The sequence below is a fragment of the Anticarsia gemmatalis genome, chromosome 14 (assembly GCF_050436995.1).
Source record: "Anticarsia gemmatalis isolate Benzon Research Colony breed Stoneville strain chromosome 14, ilAntGemm2 primary, whole genome shotgun sequence".
NCBI lineage: Eukaryota > Metazoa > Arthropoda > Insecta > Lepidoptera > Erebidae > Anticarsia > Anticarsia gemmatalis.
The window spans coordinates 6,301,387-6,328,181 of record NC_134758.1 but is presented as its reverse complement, the minus strand read 5'-3'; the positions used below and the strand labels follow the sequence as shown (position 1 = coordinate 6,328,181).

At 34.1% G+C, this 26,795-nt stretch overlaps 1 protein-coding gene across 1 annotated transcript; it reads left to right on the top strand.

Moving 5' to 3' along the window:
- Window positions 1–414: 414 nt before the first annotated feature.
- Window positions 415–26,532, top strand: crc (bZIP transcription factor crc). Its single transcript, XM_076122528.1, has 5 exons — window positions 415–574; window positions 6,874–6,973; window positions 7,331–7,458; window positions 17,282–17,449; window positions 25,270–26,532. The coding sequence occupies exons 3-5, from the start codon at window positions 7,350–7,352 to the stop codon at window positions 26,064–26,066; spliced, it is 1,074 nt and encodes a 357-aa protein (XP_075978643.1). The 5' UTR covers window positions 415–574; window positions 6,874–6,973; window positions 7,331–7,349; the 3' UTR covers window positions 26,067–26,532.
- The last annotated feature ends 263 nt before the right edge of the window (window positions 26,533–26,795 follow it).

Sequence of the window (26,795 nt, the reverse complement as noted above, 5' to 3'; positions counted from 1 at the left end):
TTAGGATACCAAATCTGTCTATAAAAATATATCTAAATCTGTCGAAGTCGGTTGCATCAAGCCAGAAATTGAAGTTATGTATTTGTTAACCTATGTATTTGAGATGAATAATATGCTGCATGCATGTTGCATGTCATTTTAAATTTTAATATAAATAATACAACTGATATTCTAGTAACGTCACAGAATTCTACCAACTTATGGAGTACTTTTCAGAATGTGAAATGGACTTGTAATTGACCATAAATTTATGTTAGCTTTACATAAAACAGTATACTTGACGAATAAGTTATCAAATACATTACTTAAATGGTATATTGTGCAATTTAAGAGAAGGATTGCATCATTTTATGGAGACGCTATGGTGGTATTTTTTCATCTGGCAATTTTGGTTTCATTGTACTACGGCCATGAGGCCCCGACCCCCGGCCCTCTCCCCCTCTCATTACTCATCAATGGCTCGCAACTAGTAGACGTGTATTTGTTTTTCTCGTGCTATAATTGCGTTACGATGGGTTTCTAGTACCTAACGTTTGCACACCTGCGTGTGCCTTCACACGATAATAAAAATGCTGTGAGTATAACTTATCTATAATCTCTTTTCTTTGTTTAAAGTTCTTTACCGAACATATTGAACTATCGCCGCATTCCATCAAACTAAATCACAGTTAAATGTTTAATTTGTTCATTCTTTATTATTCAATGTTATTGTATATTGTATACAAATCGCGTAGCAGATTGATTACCCTTCTACATTATGCGCACACCGAATAATTATGTAGGTGTTATTTAGGGGAAACCCACTTTCACCAAGTTGCGCGGGAGACCTGTCATTACAACATTCCATAAAACAAACGCCGAGCAGCCACTCGCAATCTGTATGCTTGTCGCATATACACGGGTACTATGACGGGTCACCAGTTCAGATCGTGTTATAGTTATCAGCAATTTTACACATGCATCAATAGAAATGAGAGATTTTATGAAATGCTTACTCATACAGTCACAGACTTTGTTTTAACAATGCGCTGAATATATTTTTTGCGCGTTATTAGTTATATTTAATTGAGTTACTTACAGTTTATACAAGTTGAAAATAAGATTTTGTTTTCAAATCTCATACACCATTTCTAGAAATGAATATTAGTATTTATGGATAATTCACCTAGGTCTCAGCGCTAATAATAATCTGTGCAGTCCATGCACTTTTTAGTTGTAAGTACTTGAATTATAGTAGTATAATAAATTGCTACTGCGCTGTGTTGTTTAGCATAAAATATATAGTTTACTTATTTACTATATAGCCACTGTCATAAGAGCATTTAAAGTGAAATGTAATAATGAAATAGTGAGATACTTTTTATAAATTTTCTCTGCAATTATTTGCTTAATGGGAATTATCTGTGTACAATTACTTAAGTAGTTTCGGGAAGGATTATATTTTCATTTACTTTTCCTTATTTTCATCTTGACCAGCTAATATCATTCCACATTACTTGTCCATGTTGTTTGACAATGCATATTTTACATAAGTAATAGCTTAAAAGTGCAGTTTATTTCTCAATAATAGAGAGGGATGTGTCCCAAGAACCAGTCTGATATTACAAATTTAATAGCCCTGATAACTTCAAACCACATGCTGAAAGACTATTTGTGATTTGTAGGTATGGGTACTTTTTGGCAAATTGAACTATGTACCATATGTGTATGTAAACAAGGAAAAATAGTTTCTTAAATATTAGCACAATACAGTGAGATAAAACATTACTTGACCCGAACCTTACTTTTAGTAGATAATAAATATATCTCTCAATTTTATCCTGTCTATGAGTATTATTATTCATACACATAAGTACAATAAACTTATATTACAATATATTATAATATTCTTTGCAGTATGTAGTATTTTTATCTCAGACGGGTATAGTTTTTCAAGTAAAGCATTAACCAAGTTCAAATATTTATCAACCGATTTGACCTGCCTTAATTGTTATTCCGTATACAAACAAAATAAGAAGTACCACTTACTATCTATTCTGCCAATTATTACAGTTATTATCTAATAAAATTATTTAAAATGTTAATGTACTCTTGTGTTGCTGAGTGCCCTTATTGCAGTCAGTAAAATTTTGGATATAAGGCAATGTATTTATGTTGTTCCATTTTTTTTTATATAAAATATGTTTTTTTGGAAACTGTTGCCCAGCAGTGGGATAAAGATTCAATGGTACAACATGATTTATTTTTTTACCTCTGCAGGTACACATTTACATGTAAAAAAAATACTATTAAGTGAAATGTACAATACAATGTACAAAAACATACTTTGTAATGTAGTAGAATGGAGTATGAGCCAGTAAGAGTGACAATCCATACCGTGGGGTCATTTTAACAAAAGTATAGTTCATATAACAAGTATGACGCACCCGCTAAATAAGGTATTCGCGCGTCATAATAGCTCACAACTTGTTGAAATCTATACGTAAACATAGGTGTTTCCTCATGTTACGCAAGCACAACTACAGAATATGTAGATGATGATTTTAATAATGAAACGAGGGTTCCTCAGAGTGGAGGTTTAACCATGTGCTTCTTCTGCTAGATGGAAAACTCCGTGAGGGAACTTTGAATAGAGTTCTATAATCGATTCTTGATCATACATAGTAAGTACATCCCCAACCCATTTTGGTTGGTAGACCTAAAGCACTCATCAATCTCATTCTGTAGAGATGGGATTCCGTCTAAAAGTCGTTTACCATAATTCTAGGTTTTAAACCTCTTGATAAATGTTTTCGCGATGGTTTTAAGTATCTACGTAGAGTATGGTAGTAATGTATTTATACGCAAGCTTGATGCGTACGAAGCTTAGATGACGTCTAGCATTTCAAAGGATTGAGAAATTGTGTGCGTTCGCGCAGCGGAATGTTGTTGAATTTAAAGATATTAATTATGCAGATATTTAGTGTATGACGTCGTATAATTGTGTATGGTAAAAAAAAAATTGTGTACGCAGCCATTGTGGAGAAATTCACCAAAAACTGATTCCGCTGGGCGAACGTTGTCCTGGCGGAACTTATTTTAATCCATAGACTTTAGAAGAAAAGAGGTGTGTCCAAAAATTAGTGTGTATTTGTGTGTAATTGTGTATGTATGAATAAAATGAGTGCATGCATAAACTTCGGAGAAATTCAAGTTTCCGCTACGCGAACGTTTGGCCATTAGCTAGTTTTCATATAAAGCGCTTACATAGAGAGCTGTAGATTTTTACATACGTTGTTTTGAATTTGTTTATATTTGTTTAAAAAACAGATTTAGAAAAAATCGTAGGGCTTAAAAGATAAAAATATAAACGTAAAATACACTTAATAGGTCTTAGTTCTTAAAGTATGCACTTTGGGGTCTAGATTTTCACGTTTATACAAACCTTGTAAGTATCTGAAACATGTTGCCAAGTATCAATGATGTTCCGTTATTAATTAAAGAGTTAAAGGACAATTTTACCATGAATAGATCACTGTTTACAAAACAGTCAAATATCACGACGTTCTAAAGGAATTGCATGGTAAAATGTATGCCAAAAATTAGTTTATTCATTCAACTATTCACATGCAAAATTTCATGTCATTAAATTTAGTAATTAAAGAAATCAATTAAAATACTGACGAAGCATCGAAAACCTACATAACCCGACCAAGTTCGGATAGCTACAAAAAAGCGTCCATGCAATATATGTAGGTAACATCCCAAAATTTACCGTATAATACCGGTATTGAATTGGTATAGGTGATAACACAATTGTTGTTTCGATATAATTTAAAGGTCATTTATTTTTGTACACCAAATGTTAGTTAAAACAAATTTAAGTTTATTGCTGTCGTTGCAAGCGTTTGTTAACGTTATTATAATTACTTATTTAAGTGTGTAATGAAACATAATTAAGTATGTACTTAATAAAAAATTTTTTTGTACACGGATATTTAAATAGAAAAGTACTTGTTAATTGAAGATTTGTTTTTATCGTAGATAGTTGGGTTATTATTAAAAAAATATTTTTAATTCAAGAAATGCAATTGTTTTATTTTTTCCTAACGCTTGTGTACGGAACTGTACCATATTAGTAAATACTATATTGGAAGGTTAAGAACGTCTCTTAGATATATGGCTGGGCCGCTTTTTTGTAGCTATCCGAACTTGGTCGGGTTATGTAGGTTTTCGATGCTTCGTCAGTATTTTAATTGATTTCTTTAATTACTAAATTTAATGACATGAAATTTTGCATGTGAATAGTTGAATGAATAAACTAATTTTTGGCATACATTTTACCATGCAATTCCTTTAGAACGTCGTGATATTTGACTGTTTTGTAAACAGTGATCTATTCATGGTAAAATTGTCCTTTAACTCTTTAATTAATAACGGAACATCATTGATACTTGGCAACATGTTTCAGATACTTACAAGGTTTGTATAAACGTGAAAATCTAGACCCCAAAGTGCATACTTTAAGAACTAAGACCTATTAAGTGTATTTTACGTTTATATTTTTATCTTTTAAGCCCTACGATTTTTTCTAAATCTGTTTTTTAAACAAATATAAACAAATTCAAAACAACGTATGTAAAAATCTACAGCTCTCTATGTAAGCGCTTTATATGAAAACTAGCTAATGGCCAAACGTTCGCGTAGCGGAAACTTGAATTTCTCCGAAGTTTATGCATGCACTCATTTTATTCATACATACACAATTACACACAAATACACACTAATTTTTGGACACACCTCTTTTCTTCTAAAGTCTATGGATTAAAATAAGTTCCGCCAGGACAACGTTCGCCCAGCGGAATCAGTTTTTGGTGAATTTCTCCACAATGGCTGCGTACACAATTTTTTTTTTACCATACACAATTATACGACGTCATACACTAAATATCTGCATAATTAATATCTTTAAATTCAACAACATTCCGCTGCGCGAACGCACACTGAGAAATTATAGTTTGTCCATGTTGAAAGTCAATGCAATCAAGTGTTGGGACATACTGAGGTGAAATAATTTGTACGTGATTTGTAATTATATGAGAGTCTCAAACTATTTTAGCCTTTGTGTCTTTGATTATAAGTATCAATGCTAAAAATACATTATGAGTGGCTAGTATTATCATGAAAGTGACGTCAATGGTGTGTACTAAAGTACGTTAGACTCTTGAGAAATTAATTACACGCGTACTTTTGTATCGCTGATATTCCTTTAATTTAAGTACAATCAGTTAGACTTAAACAAAAGCATGTGAATACGTCACAATAGAATTAACCGATGTGCCTGATTACGATAGTATGATTAGATAAAAGGTATCACAGTGAGCTCCCCCGTAGATATATATGTTTAGTAGGAAGAAAAAACAAATCGCATTGACGTATGTTTACTATAGTCTATCGTAATACTCAGCTAAACTTTCTTTAACTGGTTTCTGATACGACGTACTCTAAAGCGTATGTGTAAAATGTTTGTATGGTATCCAAAAGTTGATAGTTCTATTTAGAACCGCCGTAAAAGGTTACATAATTACTCAAACTCAGAGTACTAATTAACACACGTCACGAGTCTAACTGAATGTTGTGTTAATGTTCAATCAACAATTTAATAACATAGTACTACTAGTTCTGTTTCATGAGAAAATCAGCTGTACACGATATAATTAAATGAAATGAGGAAAGGTTTTTAATATTGTGTTGTAAGCTTATATTTTACCGCCTTCAAGTATTTTCCTGCTAAAGTTACGTAGAAGGCGCAAGCATTATTTTATTATGTTTTCCTTAACGGTTCGCATTATTATATTTTTTTGTAAAGAGCGGTCATTTTCAAGTTGGCATTAAGATGCGGTTATAAACAAGAATGACATCATGTTGTTGATGGAAGTGATTCACCACAACATAGGATTTGACTCAACGTTTTACGTGGTTACTACAGATTCGATGTACAGTAATGTGTACATCTGATGTATAGCTATTAAGATAAATGTGATAAGGACCTTTATGAACGTTGAAGCCTTACATCGACTATCTCGAACGTATTTAGTTTTAGCAATTAAACATCTATGAATTGGGAATATAGGTAATCTTTACACCAGTAGTCAGTATCGGGTGGTCAACATATAATCTATCTCAGAAGTGATATAATTTATCTCTGATGGTAATTCTGATCTACATTCTAGTCTTCAATCCTAGATATTGTACATAGAGCGGTACGATAGTCATATAGTCATAAAAAAACAATGTTGACGCAATTTAACACCGCTGTTACTTTTATGAACCCAATTGATTTGTCGTTACTCGTTATTTTATTCATTGAGCACAGATATTTATAGAACTTGTGTGGCCCAAACATATTGTATAGAAAAGGATAACAATCTACTCAGAAATAGGTACATACAATATTATTCGCAGATTTCTATCATCATAATACTTTTATGCAGCATCCTTTGCATTTAAATGAGAGGCGAACCCTTAACAAAAGAGCTATATTAGGAACAATGAGCTTACTCAATGTCTTTAAGAATTTTTAAAAGAATTGAAGTGAGACGAAAAGACTTTATTTTAGGTTAGTTGTTTATATTTATGGAATGCATAGTCGTGTTATTGTTAGTATTTACGATGGAGTTTCCACTATGCTCAAGTCTACCGGGTTTTCACAGCAAGCAACTCATGCGAGGGAATACTTTAAGGTATTTGCAGCACATGGCTCTGTGTATCAGGATTGTACAATCGACGTTGGCATCCTTTAAGGATTGTCAAAAATCCCAATGATTATGACCTTTTAGTATGCATTTATGAATTAATATGGTTTTAATGTGTTTTTTTTTCGATGTGTTTCAGTGCCAACATGGCGCCCTCACCGGACAGCTTTGTCCTTCTACAACCAACATCAAAATCATCATCGGACTCTGATCACTTAGGACTTGTTCTTTTATCTTTGGTAAGTTTATTTCCAATACTTTTTAACTCTTTAATTCAATGGGTACGCAAAGAGCGTAAAAGGTGCATTTGGCTCTACGAATTTATGTGGTAAAAATGTAAACCACTCGCTTTTATGGTGAAATACATTATTATAAGAAAACCTGGATGCTCCAAAATTATATTGAAGTGTTGTAAAGGGGTTAGAAATGTATTTGAACAGTGTGATGGGAAGCATCCCATCACTGTCCTATAAATTACATTGTGCCTAGGAAATTATAAGAAAGACTCTTTCTTCTAAAATACTGATACAATCATTTTTTTTTGTACATACAACTATTTTACCCTGTTATTACACATACTTGTTAAAATGTTCCAGCGTTCAAACATCACCAAGAATGAGTGCGAGTCTATGGGATCAGTTGCCGGCTTCGGCCGGCTCCCTTCTTACTAATGAAGAGTGCATGCAGCTGCTCGATTCTGACATTGACGACATCTTCGAAAATGGTACGTATACCCCCCAAGTGCACGAACTTATTTTTAAACTCTAGTACACTCCGCCACTAATGATCCGCGTCAAACCCACGTATTCTGAAATACATTATCTATACTAATATTATAATGAGAAGGGTTTGTTTGTTTGAACGCGCTAATCTCAGGAACTACTAGTACGATTTGAAAAATTCTCTCAGTGTTAGATAGTCCATTTATCGAGGAAGGCTATATATCATCACGCTACGACCAATAAGAGCAGAGAACCCGTTAAAAAATGTTACAAAAAGGGGATTTTTTGGTGACGCAAGCGAAGTTGCGCAGGTCAGCTAGTAATGAAATATGGCGTTACGCTAGTTACTCTGTGATGTATCCATCTAGACTTTATTATATATTGTGTAATAAACTTGCGTTTTCCCCTGTCTGCTACATGCGTTTTGGTTATCGTTTAACGATTGCCTCTGCATTTTAAAAATAAAGTATACTGCGTAACACGTTCGTTAATAGTGTAGTTGTGTAATCAATTCGCAGTACAGTAGTGCAAGTTAATTTGTCAATCATGGGTAACAACCAGCTTACATCGAGACGCCGGTATTATCAAGACTTTCTCTCATCTTCTCTTTAGAGATAATTTCAGGTGATATCTTAGATGTGCCGCATGATGCTGTTAAAACTTATTCGGTCTTGTCCCAATGTAAATCATAGGTATTATCAAAGATTCATGCAGTATACCGAAATCCGGGATTTGCAATAATATTAACCAAGATATGATAATGTACGAATTAGTGACTTAAAGCTAAGCAAGACTCGTATTTAATACTTTTAATTTATAATTAAACTTATTAATAAAAATAAATAATATAGTATTATAAATTAAATACGTAGGAAATATAAGAACAAGAAAGGCTATTCATTGCTATTCAAAGTATAATGTCGATATTGTTCAAGCATTTTCAGACTAGACGACGTTTTAAGTCTAAGGTAAGTTTCTTTCCAAGTAGATGATGATTTTTTTTCTATAGCAGACATTATTTCAATCGTATGTCAAGTACAGCTAATTGAAGGAGTGTTTACGCCCAAGCCCGTAACGTCAAAAATCCTTCAAATGGCAAAATTACAAATTAAACTTAAATAACCTTCACATTTGCTAGACATACAGTGCATGTAGCTATTATTGCACATATTACCAAGAAAGTAATACGCCATTCAAATTTATTTAATTTTTAAAATATATAAAATCAAAAATCAAAATCAAATCATTTATTCATATAGGTCAAATGCTGACACTTATGATAGTCAATGATACAGAGAGTGAATTTACCGCCAGGCCACACTTTTTATTATATAATCTTAATCAAGTTTTCGGAATTGGCGGCGAAAAAAGATGTGAAACAACTAAAATGTACTGTATTAAAGCTCGAATACTGTTCTATCGATATACTAGTAGTGTGTAGTCTAAATACATGGTACATTGGTCTTTGGACCGCAATTAATTGTCCTTCTAAGAACACTTGCTGTGAACAGTTAAGTGTTTGATTTATATAACATTGACTGCTACTCAAATAGCTTGTAAACACGTCACGTCGTATTGCTATTTATTTCTACTAGGAACTCGTTTCTGTTACCTATGTTTTATTTTTTTTTTCTATAAATGGAGTTAAAGTTGCGCTACACGTTTTCAATAATATTTTGTCAAAAAAATATTATTTATTATTATTAGCTCATAACAGTCGCCACTTATAAATATAATTTAACTTTTCAAGAAATAGGGCAATTGTTTTTTTCATCTGTCACTCCTGATCTTAATTTGAAACCTAGGTATATTTTCTTTGACAACCTTTTATTTTAAGAATTTTAAATAAGTATGTTATTTAATAATTAGGTAAATCTATAACATAAAGGTATAAGTTAAAATTTAATTAATTAAAAAAATTAAGTGATATCGTAACTGAATAATTAATTGGTATCAAATTGTGCGTATCTTGAAGTGACCTATTAGTCTGTAGTGCGCTCGATTCATGAAATTCGCAATAGAAGTAACGAATATAAAATTACGCGCATATTATCATGTTTCCGGGTCGAGGGACAACTCTTATCAGTATATTGCTATTCTTAGCAATTATTTAAGTAATCATATCTTTTGGAATATTTAAGATGTGATATAATGGAACGGAGGTTCGGAAGGCTTAAATTCCGGCTTAAGTTTCACAAATCGTATGATGTATTTAGTTTCAAGAACAATATAATGAAACACAGTAAAAGATAAAAAAGCGTTGCTATTTCGTATGCTGGCGTAGCGCCTAAGTGGGGGGTGAATTTTAGTAACTATGTCTTCGATTTATAGAGCAGAGAATCTTGGTCGTTTTGACATTTAACTGTTGACCAGTATGTCTAACGTGTAAACATGTAGTTTAGTCAAACCCTGTAGAGATTAAACTATGGTATGTAATTTACAGATATGCCTATATTCTATGTTTGAAAGAGGATACTACAGTTTTTATTTTTTTAGGCAGCAGTTAAAAAATAGTTTTTTTTATAATATTGACGTCTTTGTTTCCAGATTTGGTATTTTCCACTCAAAGATATAAAAACTGTAATCATTAATGAGCTTTTATATTTGTCATATAAAATTATGATTCACGTCGTTGATAACTTAAACCGAATGTTATTTGTTCTGATACAGACACTGCATTTTTATTGGCTTCCAGCGAGTGAATATGCCCATAAAACTCAGCCAATAGGAGAGCGTTGTGACCACACCTACTGTTACGCCACGTGTCAGCATTTCACGTTTTATCTTTTTTTTCATTTATCTAAAACGTGCTTATTATTCAAATTTTCATGAATATATTCCACTGCTTGCACGTGCTTGTCCAGTGTAACACTAGAGGTCGCATGGAAAGCTAGGGAGGTCTCTATACTGTTAGATATCACAAACAGTTATGCCACGAAAGTGAGTTTGTTTTTATACATTGTCATTGTGTAAAGAGTTTTTGTCTAGCAAATATGTATCAAAATATAAATTCAGATAGTCCTGCAAAAACATATAGACAGTAGATAAAATTTTATATAATAAAGTGGCGGCAACCAATAACCTAGCAGCTTACTGTTTTTAAAGACACGTCATGAGAGTTTACTTAAGTGGGCGGGCTAATTCCAACAGTTTCCCCCTAAATTCTCTTATAACTGGTATTTTATCTAATTGTCCTTGTCAGTATGATACTGGCATTAAACCGTCTCGTAGGTATCTAATTGTACATTGAGAGCTGAACGTGTGCAACAGAAGCACACGCGACATTAATCGATGACCTTATTTGGCACCGCCAGATAATAAGTGATCTTAATTATCTATTGAACTATTATTGCGTTGTCGTAAGCGTTGCTGTACTGTATCATGGAATTTTTATGTTCAGAGATACAAGTATCGCATACGTGCTCGTTAAAATGTATATTATTAGTTCAATAAAGTTTAATAGTTTGCTAACTTTGTATTGCTGTTTTGTCTTTTCAACATTTCTTGACCTTAAATATGACATAGAAATAGGGTTTCGATACGGTTGCTTGGCAGTCGAAATAATGCGATTTTCAAATATTTTATTAATACTAAAGGCAGGATAGTCACCAAAGTAAACAAAAAATATATAAGTAAGTACACGCATTCATTTAAGATGGGTTTTTTAAACTCTTCTAGACTACACGTGGTTGTTTCAAAGTTCGCCTTTTATTCAAATACATTTTCTGATAATACAATTTGAACATCTGGCGCTGAAACAATTTACCTTGTTTGTGCTGATAACGTATCAGTGCAAATAAGGAAATGATTCTGAAAAACCTATGTCAGTTAAGATATATGTACAAATATAATTAATGTTTGCTAATTAGCATTTACCAAAATATAGACGAGGTCATAATATACAGATTTACTGATTTTTATCAGCATTTTCATTTGATAGCCAGTACCTGCGTTCTACAATGTACTTGAGCTTTTTTTGATAATATATTTGTTTAATGCATTTATTGAGGGCATGCAAAGTCCCCAACCCGCACTTGGCCAGCGTGGTGGACTTAATGCCTAACCCCTCCCTTGTTCGGGAGAACACCCTTGCTCTGCAGTGGGACAGTAATGGGTTAACAAAAATTGTGGATGAAAATGAAACAGACACTTCTCTTATCCTTTATAAATTATAGTTATAGTTTCAACAAGAAAAATGTACAATATAATTAACTGGTTCAAGTCGCTGGGATAGTTTAAATAAAACGATAGCAGTTACTAGTACCAGAGTACGTAATGTACAGTAAAATAACCTGTATATTGGTATAAAGCTCCTTAAACTTAAGCTTCAGAAACAGAAACCCCTTTAATATGCTTCTATTCGATATTTTTACTAGTTAAATCACGTTCTTAATTCATTATTAATATACGAAGATCGGTTACATTATAGAAATGTAATGGGTTCTGTTAGATAAAAGTCTCTATAGGTACGAGAAAAAAAAACATTGACGCATTCAGTTGGTTAGTATTACATAAGAGCGAGCGGGCCTCCCTCGATCACTCCACGCAGTATCCTGAAGTTCTCGTTTATCATAAGTCGTTCTATTGTTATCAGGCCATTACATTATCTCGTGTGACCGTTTGACACAGCTTATAATTAATGTGGTTTATTCCTGACGCGCCAGCACCCCCACGAACTCACCTCATGCACACTGATAGCAATGTGTTAGGTCAACGTCGATTATTATAATATTCCAGTCGCTACACGACTATTACTTATAGATACGTGTTTAAAATTGTTATTTCTAAAAATATATTATTGATGATAAATGATCTATATTCTTAGACTCTTATATTAATCTTAGATTTGTTTCTCGCTCTACATAGTAACATTTCAAACCATATTATTAAGTGTATGGTATTTTAACAAGAGCAACGGTTTGACATTAAATGAAATATTGATAAACCTCACGTACTTTTTTGCTGTGTATAATCAATAAAGGGGAGCACTAATTAACCACACTTTTAGCTTCTCATATAAGTAGCCACTTACAAAAGATCTGGTATTGTAATATAAGAGAAAATTAAAAAAAAAAATCTGCAGTATTAGTAAATTGAAATAATTCGTTTGTAGACAAGGCGAAGTATGGAAGTAGCACCAATCGAAAAAATGTATAAGCCATTATAATTACATAATTATGCTAATTTATAAATAAGCCGTCCTAATAAACTGCTAGACTTCTAGGTTAAATTCAGCTCTTTAGATTTATCATTGTCATTTTTTGCCTATTCTTCTTATTCTGACTGAATCTATTGTCCATGACATAACGAATTGATTTGTAATTATAATTTGAACTAACTTCTTTTGCATTATACAACTAAATTAACGATTTTTTTATACATAAAAAATATCACATAACTACCGAAATAAGTTTCAAATTGCAAATCTGTATTTAAAAAGTGGATGGTCCAAGCCCCATCTTTCTGTGCTCAAAGAAAACTATGTAGCAGTGCAACTCTAATACGCTAAAAAAAACCCAAATGTAATAAATATATTTTCCCGACTCACGTGCCTGATTACTCAATACATAAGATTCTCAACTTAACAAGGTGTAAGGCACTTGTTAATAGGGCTAAAGATACTGATTATTTTAATTCGGGGCTAGTTACTACACTGTTGTTTTAACTAAATATTACGTACTTGTACTTACTAAAAAAATATACATTATATCCATTTATAAATAATATTTTTTGTCCCCCAATATTTTTCCATTATTTATATAAAAAAAATGAGATCAAAGGTCAAAAGTGACCAGTAACCACATGAGAACGGAGCAAAATTGTTTAACGTCATATATTATATTAAATCTCCACGAGATAAAGTAAAACAATACTTATCTCTTGCTTGGAATAGGTTTAAAGCATAGGTACTTACTGGTTGCTATGTCAAAAACGTGGGTGTGTCATGATAATGTTTTGCCGAGTGGCAAGTCACAGTAGTTCGGCGATAAGGAATAACGTCATCAGCCAACTTCTAAAAACATATTTGTTTCGAGTTACTGGCCTCTGGCCATGTTTTCAACTGCATATTATCTCTTATTTGCTAGTTTCCATTATTTATCTTGTATCCAATGAAAATATGTTTTGACATTTAATTTTATAACATCTCTCAACGACTTGTTTGTCTTAGGGCGCATGTGTTATGTAGGAATATATTTTTATTGAAATTGCTTTATTTATCCTACTTACATTTTCAATATTTACAACACGTGATGTTTAAATATAGGTTCTGCAGTTATCATATATTTATTTATACGAAGTTCATATTATTTCAGTGGTGTGATTTCCTACCACTATCGACTATCGTTGAATTTTGTTCGAAAATGGATCAGCGCCCCTAGCGTATTTTGTAAGAACTATGTTCTTCAAGTAATTTTAAACGTCGAAAGCTGTACCGCGATTCTGTACAACTATCGAGTATCGACTACCGACTCACTATCGAAAAATTTTGTATGAAAAATTGATCAGCGCCCCTAGCGGATTTTTGCAAACAACTATGTTCTTCCATGGCGCCATTTTTCACCAAACATTAAAATAAAATAAAATTAAATATTTATTTTTGTTGGAGCGCTCTTGGGGCAATTCGAAATTCGAATTTCGAAACAAAATATTCTTTCCATTTTTAATTTTAATAAATTATTTAAATAATCAATATTAGGTAATATAATTTTAGGAAGACTAGGCCAACGAGGCTCAATAGGTATTGTTTCAACGTGAGAAAAAAAAAACGATGATTCTTTTTTTGTGTTGATAATGTTTCGTTGAACAACATTAATTATTATATTTTTATATTATTGATTTATTTTTACTTACCGTTTAAAGTACACTATAAATATTATTTATGAGAATAATACCTTTCATGATTATTTTTTATCCACTATATAATATACTTATTTAAAATAATTTATACACAATTATTACCAAAAAATTTTTGTTTAAAGAACAAATTTTCAGAACGAACCTTTTTCTCACTTTAAATGTCAAGTTTTCGATACTCGATAGGTCGCGATTCTCTGCCGGATTGCTGCCGGTTTCCTAACGAGTAGCTCGATACCAATGTATGGTATTCGATAGCGTGACGTTAGTATCGAATGTACAGAATCGAGGTACTGTACCTCGATTCTGTACCACTATCGACTACCGACAACCGGCTAGCTATCGAAATTTTGACATTTAGAATGTACTGCCAAAATATTTCCTACGACCCGTCAGAGAGCGCTGATCCGATTTTCATACAAAATTTATCGATGACTTTTCGGTTGTCGGGAGTCGATAGTAATAGAGAATTGAGCTACTGGCTAGTCGATAGAACTAGTACCGAGTTTAAAAATTGTCCTTCAAACAATCTCTAAAAAAGAACACCACAAAAATATATAAATTCTGTCAGCCCAGTAATCATATTTTCGGTTGTATTGAAATAGACGTGCTAGATTGTTTTGCTATAACAAGTAGTTCAATGTTCATTCAGATTATTTTTGTTGCGATGCAGGTTAGGTTTAGATAACCGTACAATCCTTAAAATAATCCTTAGAATTTACAAGTGCATTTATTAAAACATCTTGTAACTTATTCATTTTCTGCTACAATTGCCTAGAGACAGCCCAGTAGACACGCCCACTCGCTGACGCTGCTATACATTAGCATTTTGCCTTAGAAGTTTTTTATGCACTGTCATGCGTGCGCTATGGCGAGTGCAAAATTACGTATAATTATTTCAATTCACACCCAATCAACCTAATCTTGGATATGTCCCCGGCTGGTAGCCCCTGAGAGGTACTTTACTTACTTGTGCAAACGAACTTTTACCGATTATTCTGATCTCTTGGGTTTTCTAATATTTCAATGACAATTAAGCCATAGAAAGATGTAATGAGAAAATAGTTGAGATGAATTATGTTAAGTATGTTAGTTTTATGATCCTATAATTAATTACTAACTTGGTTCTGTGTTCCCGGGGACTCGCTCCCTAGACTTTCAGGTCCCTCAATATAATACTATGATTCCGACCATCCTGAGGCATCTATTTTGTGGCGGTAATTGCTCATCTTTGCTGAATGTATCCGGCCTAATCAGTCTGGCGATTTTTTTACACTTCAGCTTTGCACGTTTTTCCATTATTAAATTATTTACATATAACATCTCGATATCTTGAATAAATTGTAGTACCCAGTAGTGGTAAAATGTATACTAAAAATATTGTGAGTATTAACATTATCAAATGTCGTATGGTTCAATCAGCATGGCGAGAACTTTGAGATTTAAAGAAATTGACAGATAAAAAAAATAACATCATAAATAAAAATTCACACTATAATGAAATAACTACAGAAAACCGTTGAATAAAAATATCCCTCCTCATTACCTGATTAACGTCAAAATATAACAAAACTACGGTCAAAAATACGGAGGAGCCAAAAAAGTACTGGCATCGGTACTTAACACCTCCTATGTGTCCGCATTTGTGTCAAACCAAACACACCTCGAGGATAAAATACAAAGATTTTTTTATATATAGAAGGATGAGATAGTACCTATAGCTTTCAAGTCACACTTGTTTACCATGATACATTATGATTAGTCTGATTGACCTTATTTGCCTCTAAATAACTGATTAAATGGCCATATAAAAGTATCGGGATTTGTGGAAATTACCAATCAATAAATATGTATTTAAGCTGTGGCCTCGGATCTCGGTCTTTAAAAAAAAAATTATGATCATAAATAGGCTACTTTTAAAAACCATCCTCTCTTTCGATTGTATTATTCTGGAAATAATGGTATATAATGAATAATGTGATAAATGAGGCATGTAGAGATGTTTTTATAATAACAGAAATTATTGTTATGACATTATCAGCCAAGATTTAAAGCATCACGACATCTGGGCGTTGCTTTGACGTAATTGTGCGACAGATATGGTTCATATATATATTGACGTCTTCGCTCCTCACGCTGTATTTTGTACACTACTTATCTAAGCTACTTACCTTGAAGCTTCTTCGACTTATACACTCGCATTGCTCTAATTATATTTTAATATTAAATTCGCATAACAGTATTTTCTTTTTAATCGTAAATATATAGTGAAATAAAAATGTGTTGTTATAAAAACAATGGATTATGTGATTCGTGTAGAGATTTCCAGATGTCGCTGTTTCAAAGTAAGATTTTTTAATATGTTTTCACCGATTAGTTTTATTTATTATTATTATAGGATTAATGCGATTATGCATTGGTTACTTAATAATATTTTGGATTAATCGTTTCGGAAAAAAAAATATAAATTTTAGATTTCGAAAAAAGGGGGGGGGGGTTCTATATCATAAAGGGTGTGTCAATGTGTGATATATGTAACACGAATTAATATTTACATTGGATTGTGTTTTGTTCTAAATATTAGCTGAATATTGTGAGGTATCTCTGCTCTTAACACGTTTCGGCTGGATACACAGGCCGTGGTTTCCGATTCTAATGTCAACGAAACAAGGACAATACTTATCCTAATGTTACACAGAAAGATTGATTTTGTCTACAATAATTACTTTATTAAATTAAGTACAAATTTTATACATTACAGCAATCAAAGCTTGTTACGTAAAGTGTTTTTTAAAAGCGCAATTTACCTTTGATTTATGATTCTTCCTACTTTTATCAGAAAAATATGTATCATAGAGATTTTTATCATGGCTGATGCAACATTTATGAATATATCAGCATGTTTTTACATTCGTGGTCCTGTCAAAAATCATGGATATATTTCAAAAATGAGTCTCTTTTGTCCTCCAGATATTCTTAAGAACTTCCCAAGCGCTGCACCGAAGAGCGAATATGACGGGTTCCACCACGACGACGCGACCGCCAGCTTGTATCCCCCATCACCCCCTGAGATCAAGCCCAGTCGCGCCGAGCTCGCCAACGATCTTCTGCAGCAGCTAGACAACACATGCAAACAAGGTATTTATATTTTTATGTTAAATACTTCATAAGGTTGGCAGGTTAAAGGATTGGCGCTTTTCTTTCAAAAACGCAAAAACTACTGCTCTGTTTTTTGATGTAACGTGTTAAATGGTTTATACAATATTTAAACATTAGAATAAGACTGTTAATGCGACTTCTAACTCGACTGGTAGCAGAGCTAAGCAGAGGTAAGTTACTGAAAGAAGCCACAATAATGTGTATCTTTTTGACGAATTTCTTATTTAGTTGGTTTCTAAGGTTATGCGAATTTTATTGTGAAATTTAGTGTCGCTGCAATTTACAACGCGACGTTATTAATTTACGTTTAAAGTCGAGTATGCATTTATTTCTCACTTCAAGTAATTTTGTATCCGATGTATCTAATTACGAAAACAAATTAGGCGCAGAAACCGAAGATTTTGCGTAATTTGAAGACTTTCCAATGCTGTAGGTTGTTACAATTATTTAGCTTGAAAAATTTGAACAATACCTAGATAGCTGCAATCTTTTGAGGTTATTACCGGAAAAATGTGAATTATAGTGGTTGTGTAAGGTGTACCAGAAACATGCATCGGTATAATTCTGTTCTAGTCTTAGTTGTTAGTTTGATTGAAGTTTCTATCTTACGTAATTGATCGACCATCGACCAATTCGATCGGATTTTTTTTATAAAGAGATCAGTAAAACATTTACAATTTGAAACTAGTCGACTCCCTGTTAAAGCTTTTCTTATCAACTTACTTTTGGAGAAGCTTAGTTTTAGTTTTCGTAGCGTAAATAGTGGTAACTTAGAGCAATTGCGTCTAGAAGAAGAAGCACAGAAGCCAACACTAATACATGCCCAATAAAAAATATACCGCACGACGTGTGACTACTACTATCTGTGTAAAGTTTTAGCTCGGCTGGCGAAGCCTGCGCCAGGAAATAATTCTTGAAGTCACCAGTCGACGGTTTCGCCATGAAATACAGGTTAAAATGTTTGTTTGTTGTCACGTGTGGTTAACTTTTAGAAATATATAGACGGTAAATAATCCGTCGATTCTGTCGGAAAAACCCCGAAGAAGAAAAGCGATTGCTTCTGGGTTAGGTTATCAGAAATTCGGCCTCGAAGACGCTGTAGTAACAATTCTTATAAATCGACCTTTGATCTAGCGTATGAGTAACTGGAAACCAAGAATCGGCCTGGTGAGTCTGAAGTTAGAGCTATTATCAATATCGGTTTTTATCTAGCTACGATTAAAGATGAGCTCATCTACGGTAACTCAGCATTAGATTGCATTTTAGACAGTCATGTTGTTTGTAATAGGTGACACACCTCCGGGGGGACGGTTGCTGATTACTCTTAACTTATCGATAAATACGTATCGTCACAGCGTGATACATAATCCTTTTATTTGAGATTTGAGACCAATCATATCAGATAGGAAACAATTTATTGCTGACATCATCGTGACAAACTTACTGTGAAGCTTATATAACTTTTTTCACTATCGATCCGATTAGGCTCCGAAGCAAAACTTCTGGATAAAACTGGCTGTAAATGAGTCACATCAATTTAAGGACATATTGAAATTTGCATTAATTGTGATCTTTATCGAATCATATGAGTAGATACTGTATTTATTTGCAGGAACGATAAAAACAATTATAAGAATATGATATCGTTATGTCTATACATAATTGGCGGCTTATTTATTTTTGTGCAGTTGCGAACTGCCTGAATGTTTACTACATATGTATATCATAGTTAGCAATTGAAACATATTTATGCAGCGAGCAACCTTAAAGAATTTACATTAATTTCAGTTGATTAATCAAAGCAGTTTGTTAAGTCAAGTTATTATTAGTTAAATATTTATATATTCATAAGAATCTGTTTCTAAATAAGTATATATTATAATGATTTTCATGAATTGTGTAAAATAGTACCCCTCTATAAAAAGTTTCAAGTCTTTAAGCTATTTTTTTGAAGACAGGTGGACATAAAATCTGTTTTTATTCGTGAGTTCTATTGCATTGTATATTTTATAAGCAACAAAATTAGATTAATATTTGATATTTCCTATTCCTTATTTCGTGTAAGTCAAAGCATTGCTTCAATAGCCTTTCAAACAAAGTCTGATCAGGTTTATTGACCTTAGTTAACGTGGTTGCTTCCATGACGTACCACCACAGTAATCCAGAACGTGTGCAGTTATCGGTTCAAAATAACGATTATAATATATCATTAGGCATGATATTTGGCATAACGTTATATCACAGGTTACAACCTCTAACCTCGGTATGTCATTATAACGGTGCGTGATTGTTAGCTCGCTTTAAATATAACGTCTATGTATCTGACGAGATAATTCGACACACCTCTAGCCTTTGCAGTGATTGCTCTACATACGTATTTATCTTATTTTATATATATATACAAAGGTATTATTGTTGCTTCATATAAATACCTAAGTTCTTAATAAAGAATTTACTGATTAATTGTAGAGATTTTAATAAGCAACATTCGACTCATCTGAAAAGTAATCACTATTTCAGAAATACTCCATGAACACCGAATATTTGTATTTATTTATTTATTTATTTATTTATTTATTTATTTATTTATTTATACACACATAGTACATAAGCTTACAGCATAAATGCCAATTTGCTTATGTACCGTAATATACAAACAGAAAACGACATTCGAATAATACATGATATAAAATACAGCTATGGAATTACAACAAAAAAACATATCAGAATTAAAGTTAACATTACAAAATAATATTATCTTAAACGGTATTAGAGATTATTAACAAATATAATTATTGATTTATTATTAGATATTAATTTATTTTTGTATTGAATGATTAAGAAATGATTTAATTTCATAAATTATAGTGTTTGTTTTGTCAAAAAATAGGTCAACATCCCTATTACTTTGCAAGAGATCATTAGTAAGTTGTATGGCTCTGATAGTGGGACTATTGGTGACGCGAGCAGAGTGCCATGATGGTGGGCATATGAGCAATCGGTGTTGCCGCCTTCCCGCACCACGAATATATTGGTTAGGGACATATAAGTGTATGCACTCGCGCACCGATGGATTATCTACTTGCCCTGATATTATTAAGTAATAATGTAAGATAAGCATAAATCTACGTCTAAATTCCAGAGTATTTAGACCAACCATTCCAGTCACGAATAAAGATGGGTATAAAAGGGGATAAAATCCAAATTGACGTTTATATACAAATCTCGCAAACTTTTTTTGTACTTTTTCAATCATTAAATTGTATAACTTTTCACGCGGGTTCCATATTACCGCATTGTATTCTAGCTTACTACGTACGTATGCGTTATAAAGGAGCTTAATGGCTTTGATACTATTGAACTGGGATGACATTCTAATTATAAAACCTAAACATTTGTTGGCCGATTTACATATGTTTCTAATATGTTCGCGAAAGTCTAGTTTAGAGTCAAACTGAATTCCAAGGTCTCTGATCGAGTAGACGCGTTCAAGCGGCACTTGTCCTAGCTCATAGGTGTAGGTAATTGGTGCCCGTGATCTAGTGAACGAAATTGTTTTACACTTGGCCACATTAAAATTATTGTATTAATTTTCTAAATTTTAGAGTCTTATTACCGTGTCATTAAACGCTGATCTATACGTCCGATATCGTATAACTAAAATACCGAAGTGTTATAGAGCCCCAGACATGCTTGGTCATAGCTATCATGTGACACACCTCTACCAACTGGATAACATTATTTACTTGCGTGATCCAGCAGACATTATCATTAATCACTAATGAGCAATTAAATTTTATAAATTGATTCACACATCTATATCGTGTCTCAGTCTGTTGAAGTAATTACCATTACAAGTATATACTATGGTATAAAAACGTTTAGACAGCTATCTTCAATGTAAGAGAGCTGCAGTCGGAGGAAGCAACATTTCGTTTGACTTATTAATCAGTTTTTGTCCGATATTCTGACGTGTTCTGTTAAACAAATAAGCAACGTGTGCAAAACTATCAGAACTATCTAGAGACATTTATTATAATTACCTAAGAAATAACTCGAGTATATAACATGTGGAAATATTGCCACAATCAGAAAACAAAGTAAACATCTGATTTTGTGTGTGATCTTAACGTTATTATTCAGATATTTTGTAATAGTCATTGAGGAAAACTCGGGCAGTATTATTTCGTTAATAATGTGTGTGAGTAGTAAAACCAATCTGCTAATAGAGCCGTTATTATAATGTGATAACGTGACGTGTCGCCGATTAACCACACGATCATAATTACAAATTACAAAGATATCCTCTCTCTTTGCTCGTCAATAAGTAAGAACGGGATCGCCCTCTCTACGCATAGTTACATCTTCGTATGAGATAGAGTCTTTATATGGTTTAATACGGTTCCGCATCTTCTAGCATTTCCAGAGGATAACATCTTAAGCTTACAGAGTCAGAAAAATCCCTTCTATTTTAGGTAGCAATAACAAAGGTTCACAAAGAAATCCATTATTTTGCAAATTTTGCATTATTATACTTAATGTAGATGTCTTTAAAAATAATGAAGACTCTGAATGTTTAAACTCAAACGCTGCACAAATTATATCAACGAACATCCAAGCGTGTCCGATGCAGGTTGTTGCACCGTTTATTGTACACGCGTCGGCAGACCTCGACGTAACGAACCAGTATTAAATTACGGACATTGATTTTAAAATCGATGGATACATATATACAATTTAAGAAATCTTATTTTTTTTTTATTTACTGGCTGAAACTTAGAGTTTTGCCGTCTCATGGTTCATAAATTACCTCTCGAACTAAAAACTTACGGCTCATAGACTTTTAGTTATAAAATTGTTATATTCATTCTACGTCATGAACTGGGTTTTTGTTTGACGTATACATGCTCATACTAGGAAAAGTTGACAGGAAATCAAAGGTCATAACAAATGAATCTGACGTTTCAATATGTAACTCCTGAAGAATTTCCACTAGATTTTCTTGAAAAGATTTAGATTTTTTTGATTGTTTTGTAGTTAAATAAAAATGTGAATGTAGCGTTGCACATTATTGGTGTATTTATACATCGGCAAGTGGAGGCTGGTAGTGGGGAAAGGCGCGGAGGTCCGTCGCTGGGTGTGTGTGCGCGCGCGCGCGCTCAGTAGTATCTCGTGCCGCGTCGCGTTTGCTGGTGATCGTATTTGCCTTGTAACCCGTGACAATAAATTCGAGTAGAGAAGCACATTTCGAGCGCTCGCGCTCTCCTCGTAACCTATGTCTGCCAACGTCGATGCGCTGTCTGGACGCCGTTAGAATGAAGTGCCACTATCGTTGCATCTGGAATAAAGAGATTGTTTTCAACTCACAAAAACTTGTAAAGAGACGTTAGATCCCAGGGTTTGGACCTGAACCTTCAACGACGACCATCGCTCGCACCACGAGGATTCCAGTTTTTAGAATACCACTGCCCCTATAATCATATTAAAAGTTATCGTTAGAACTGTATTGTAGCAGTAAGGACATTAAAGGATATTCTTGGTTGGATTTGTAAAGCAGTTGCTATAACATAATTGGACTTCGTGATGGCATTGGCAGATATGTATGTTGGTAGGTTCCCCATTCTTTTTAAATAGCATAAGCAGTTGTCATCGTTCGTTTTTATTTGTTTGTGACGCTCTGGTGCGCAGGCGCCCTCAAGGTCCGAATGCTCTAGTTTTTGTTTTGTTCTTTGTGTAATAATATTTTATGTCATTGAAATTTTACGCTACCGGTTTTTTATAGTGCAAGTACTTTATTAGGCAGCGTTCAGCTCCACTGTTTACTCCAATTAAGTAACTGGACACATTACCGATTCGATTTGGAGCGATAACTGCGCAACAAACTTGTTTGTTTGGTACAACGGCATCGATACACTCAACGCCTGACTTCGCCGGATACATTATGTCGTAAATTGAAAACAACCAGCAATATAGAGATCGCGGTAGCTTTAGATTTATCAATAAATAATGCTGGTACATACACATAATAACAACAGGGCAGTCATATCAATTCATAATGTATGTATACTTGATATTGTTATTCCTTATAAATTTTAATGTTGGCAGTAAATGTAGCGCAGAGCAACTTATTTATCATTGGTCACATCGGCATTCATGGTTGGAATTCAAGTAGCTCTACGCAGCAAATATACTATAGCCTCATTAGATTGTGGTACAAGTAACAAGTTACGATCGTATAGGGGTTTCAATGGTTACAGGCGTATATGATTATAATAGTCTTGTTCACTAATTAGCAAAGTAATTCTTAAATGTATCAAGTAGTTGTTTACTGTTGACAAACTTTCATGCGATATACTTATAGTTATCATCAAAGAATGTATTCTCTGACCGCTCGTGGCGTGTTTTACTGATAAACCAGTTCGCGCACAAGGCGACCTCGCTTGTTCGCTCGCCCAATAATTAAAGCGACTTATTGACCACTTGTTTCCATTCCTATACATTAATACAGATATGACCTACCAATACACCTTTCGAATGGAGGATAAATACTTATCTTGGCACGTATTGTATACGTGACAAAACATTGTCAACTTTTTGTTTTTATTACCTTGATCAGTTCAAATTTAATTTCTTTGCCTTTTGTAAACCATTTAGATATAACTTTAATCAACAAGTATAGACTGCAGCATTATATTCTTACGTATTAACTTCTCTTTATGTAAAACAAACCTCAGATAACTATTTCCTTACCTAAATTTAGACATTTACATTTGGTCACATATATTATTGGGGGCTCAATAAACCTTGATTATATTATAATTATATTATTTATACACTAATAAAGTGCCGTTAAGCGTCAGCATATATTTAGCTTTAAAGCTACAGTATATTCGATAGAAAACACGTTTATGGCAAGGCCGTATCAGTATTTGATGTTTTAACGAGTCAAGTTAAATATTTTCCATTGATCTAATCATAAACAAGTTTAAATGAATACTTTGACGTCGATGTGGCAAAGTTATCTAGTGATTTGCTATCGAGGGCGCGGTGTCAGCGAACTCTGATTGTGCAGGTTTATCTGGGGTCAGGGTGTTGCAGCCGACCGAGCAAGTGACAGATATTGGTCGCTAACTTAGCATTTCTGTACACTCCTTAAGCAAACAGATATAAATTATATGTGAAGACATTGACGCTCATTTCACCGCATAAGGTCTCCTACACCAATCTGAACAATTACGTTCAATTGGTCATTGATTGTGCTGCCGTCGATCAACTCCCTGCATTGCGTTTAAATCTTCACATAAAATATTGTTTATTTTTACAATCATCGCATAGTAGACGTCAAAAAAGATACACATTATTAATCATAAGTGGGCTGATCATTAGGGCTTTGGTTTTATACTAATGAACAATTAATAAACTACAAATAGGGTAATTAACAGTCGAACAATGGCCCATCGTGATAAGTTGCGCCGGCGTCGCTCTGCGTGCAACATGAGATTGTGTTTATTTAGTTCAGGGTAGATATCTACTTTGTACCTCTGCGGAGGTACATTGTGGCAATAGCGAGTTGAATAATTTATAGATTTTGCATAATTTGTTCAATTTATAATTCAAATGGAATTTTCCTAGCAGAACTATCTTAATGATCGAAGTAGTTTATTAAGTTTGAATAACTTGTTTATCGTATTACTGATAAAAACATTTATTTTGTAATAAACCTAATTAGTTAGTTTCATTAAGTTTCTTAAAATAATGTTCAATAACCGATTTTATAATTGTCGCTTTGTTCTTTGCAGAGACTATCTTCCCACCATGGCTGGAAGAGAAGGCGGATCTTCCCATTTTTGAGAACATCTCCCAAGATCCACAGCGTCTAGGGCCACCGCCACCAGTGTCGGTGCCGGTACCGGTCCCGGGGCCGCTGCATCTCCAGGTCCCGGTGTTCACCGCTCCGCAACCCACGGAGGAGCTACTCCGAGAGTTCGAGACCGTATTCGACGCCGTGGAATTGACGCACTTGACGCCGCCACAGAGTCCGCCGGGCCCGGCCACTCAATTACTGTTGAATTACGCTCAACAAGCTCATCAGCACGCAGCGTTCGCGCCCTCGATTCCACTCGTGCCGTCGCGGGAGCCGTGGCCGGTGACGTCGGCGCCGGTGCAGATCGCGCAGACCGTGCCCGACTACGACTGCGGCTACGACGACGTAGAGGAGCTGGTGCGCCACCGCGCGGCGCAGCTGCCGTCCCCGCAGCACTCGGGCGACAGCGCCAGCGCGTCGCCGCAGTCGTCGCCGCCGTCGTCTCCGCGCTCGTCGTGCACGGACGAGGAGTGGGCGGCGCCGAGCCGCGGCAAGCCCTACTCGCGCTCCACGGACGATAGGCGCTCCCGCAAGAAGGAGCAGAACAAAAACGCTGCGACCCGTTACCGTCAGAAAAAGAAGGCCCAGATCGAAGTTCTTCTGACCGAGGAGCAAACGATGCGTCAGCGTAACTCCGACCTCAACGACAAGTGCTCCGACTTGCAGCGTGAGATCCGCTACCTGAAGGGGTTAATGCGCGACCTGTTCAAGGCCAAAGGTCTGATCAAATAAATGCTCCGCCCCCGCCACATCCACAGAGATAGAACTCACTTCAACGAGGCGCAACGAAGCGCACTTTGCTAATATCTTTTTAAAAGAAAGTCATGGGAGTTTTGTTTATTTTTGATGATTAATAATATTAAGATGTAATCTCAGATAAGCTGATACAGAATAATCGAGCAGCACGAATCACTTCATTAGTAGAGGGACACAATATAACATCGTCAGAGAAAATTAAGGTGGCGCCCTTTCTCATCATTCATTTTTCTTTTATTATAGACGATAGGTCGCATTTATTGTTATGAAAATATGAGTTGTATACCGATCTCTATTGGCTATAAAATCGTATAATATCATTTTTGTATAATTCTACAAATTTTAAATTAAAGTAAATCAATTATTTATGCATTTTAATGATCATATTTGATGTTATGAATTCCAGAATGTTTTCATGCAATAAAAAGAATGCGACGGCGGATATGTGCGTTTTATTTTACGATCAGAAAAACTGTTTTCGGTTTAAGTATTTATCGAGATGTTAGGGATCATTCCCTAACATATATAGATAGAATTAACATGCAATCTCATTAAACAAATGTGTTCTCACACACATTTGCTAATTTCTGAAAAGTTACAGACAACCTAGTATCCTAACAATCTATCTATATTCCTATTTGAAAATTGTTATTTGGAATGGCGTGAGACGATACGACTATTGTCGTATAGATAGAGGTTCAAAGT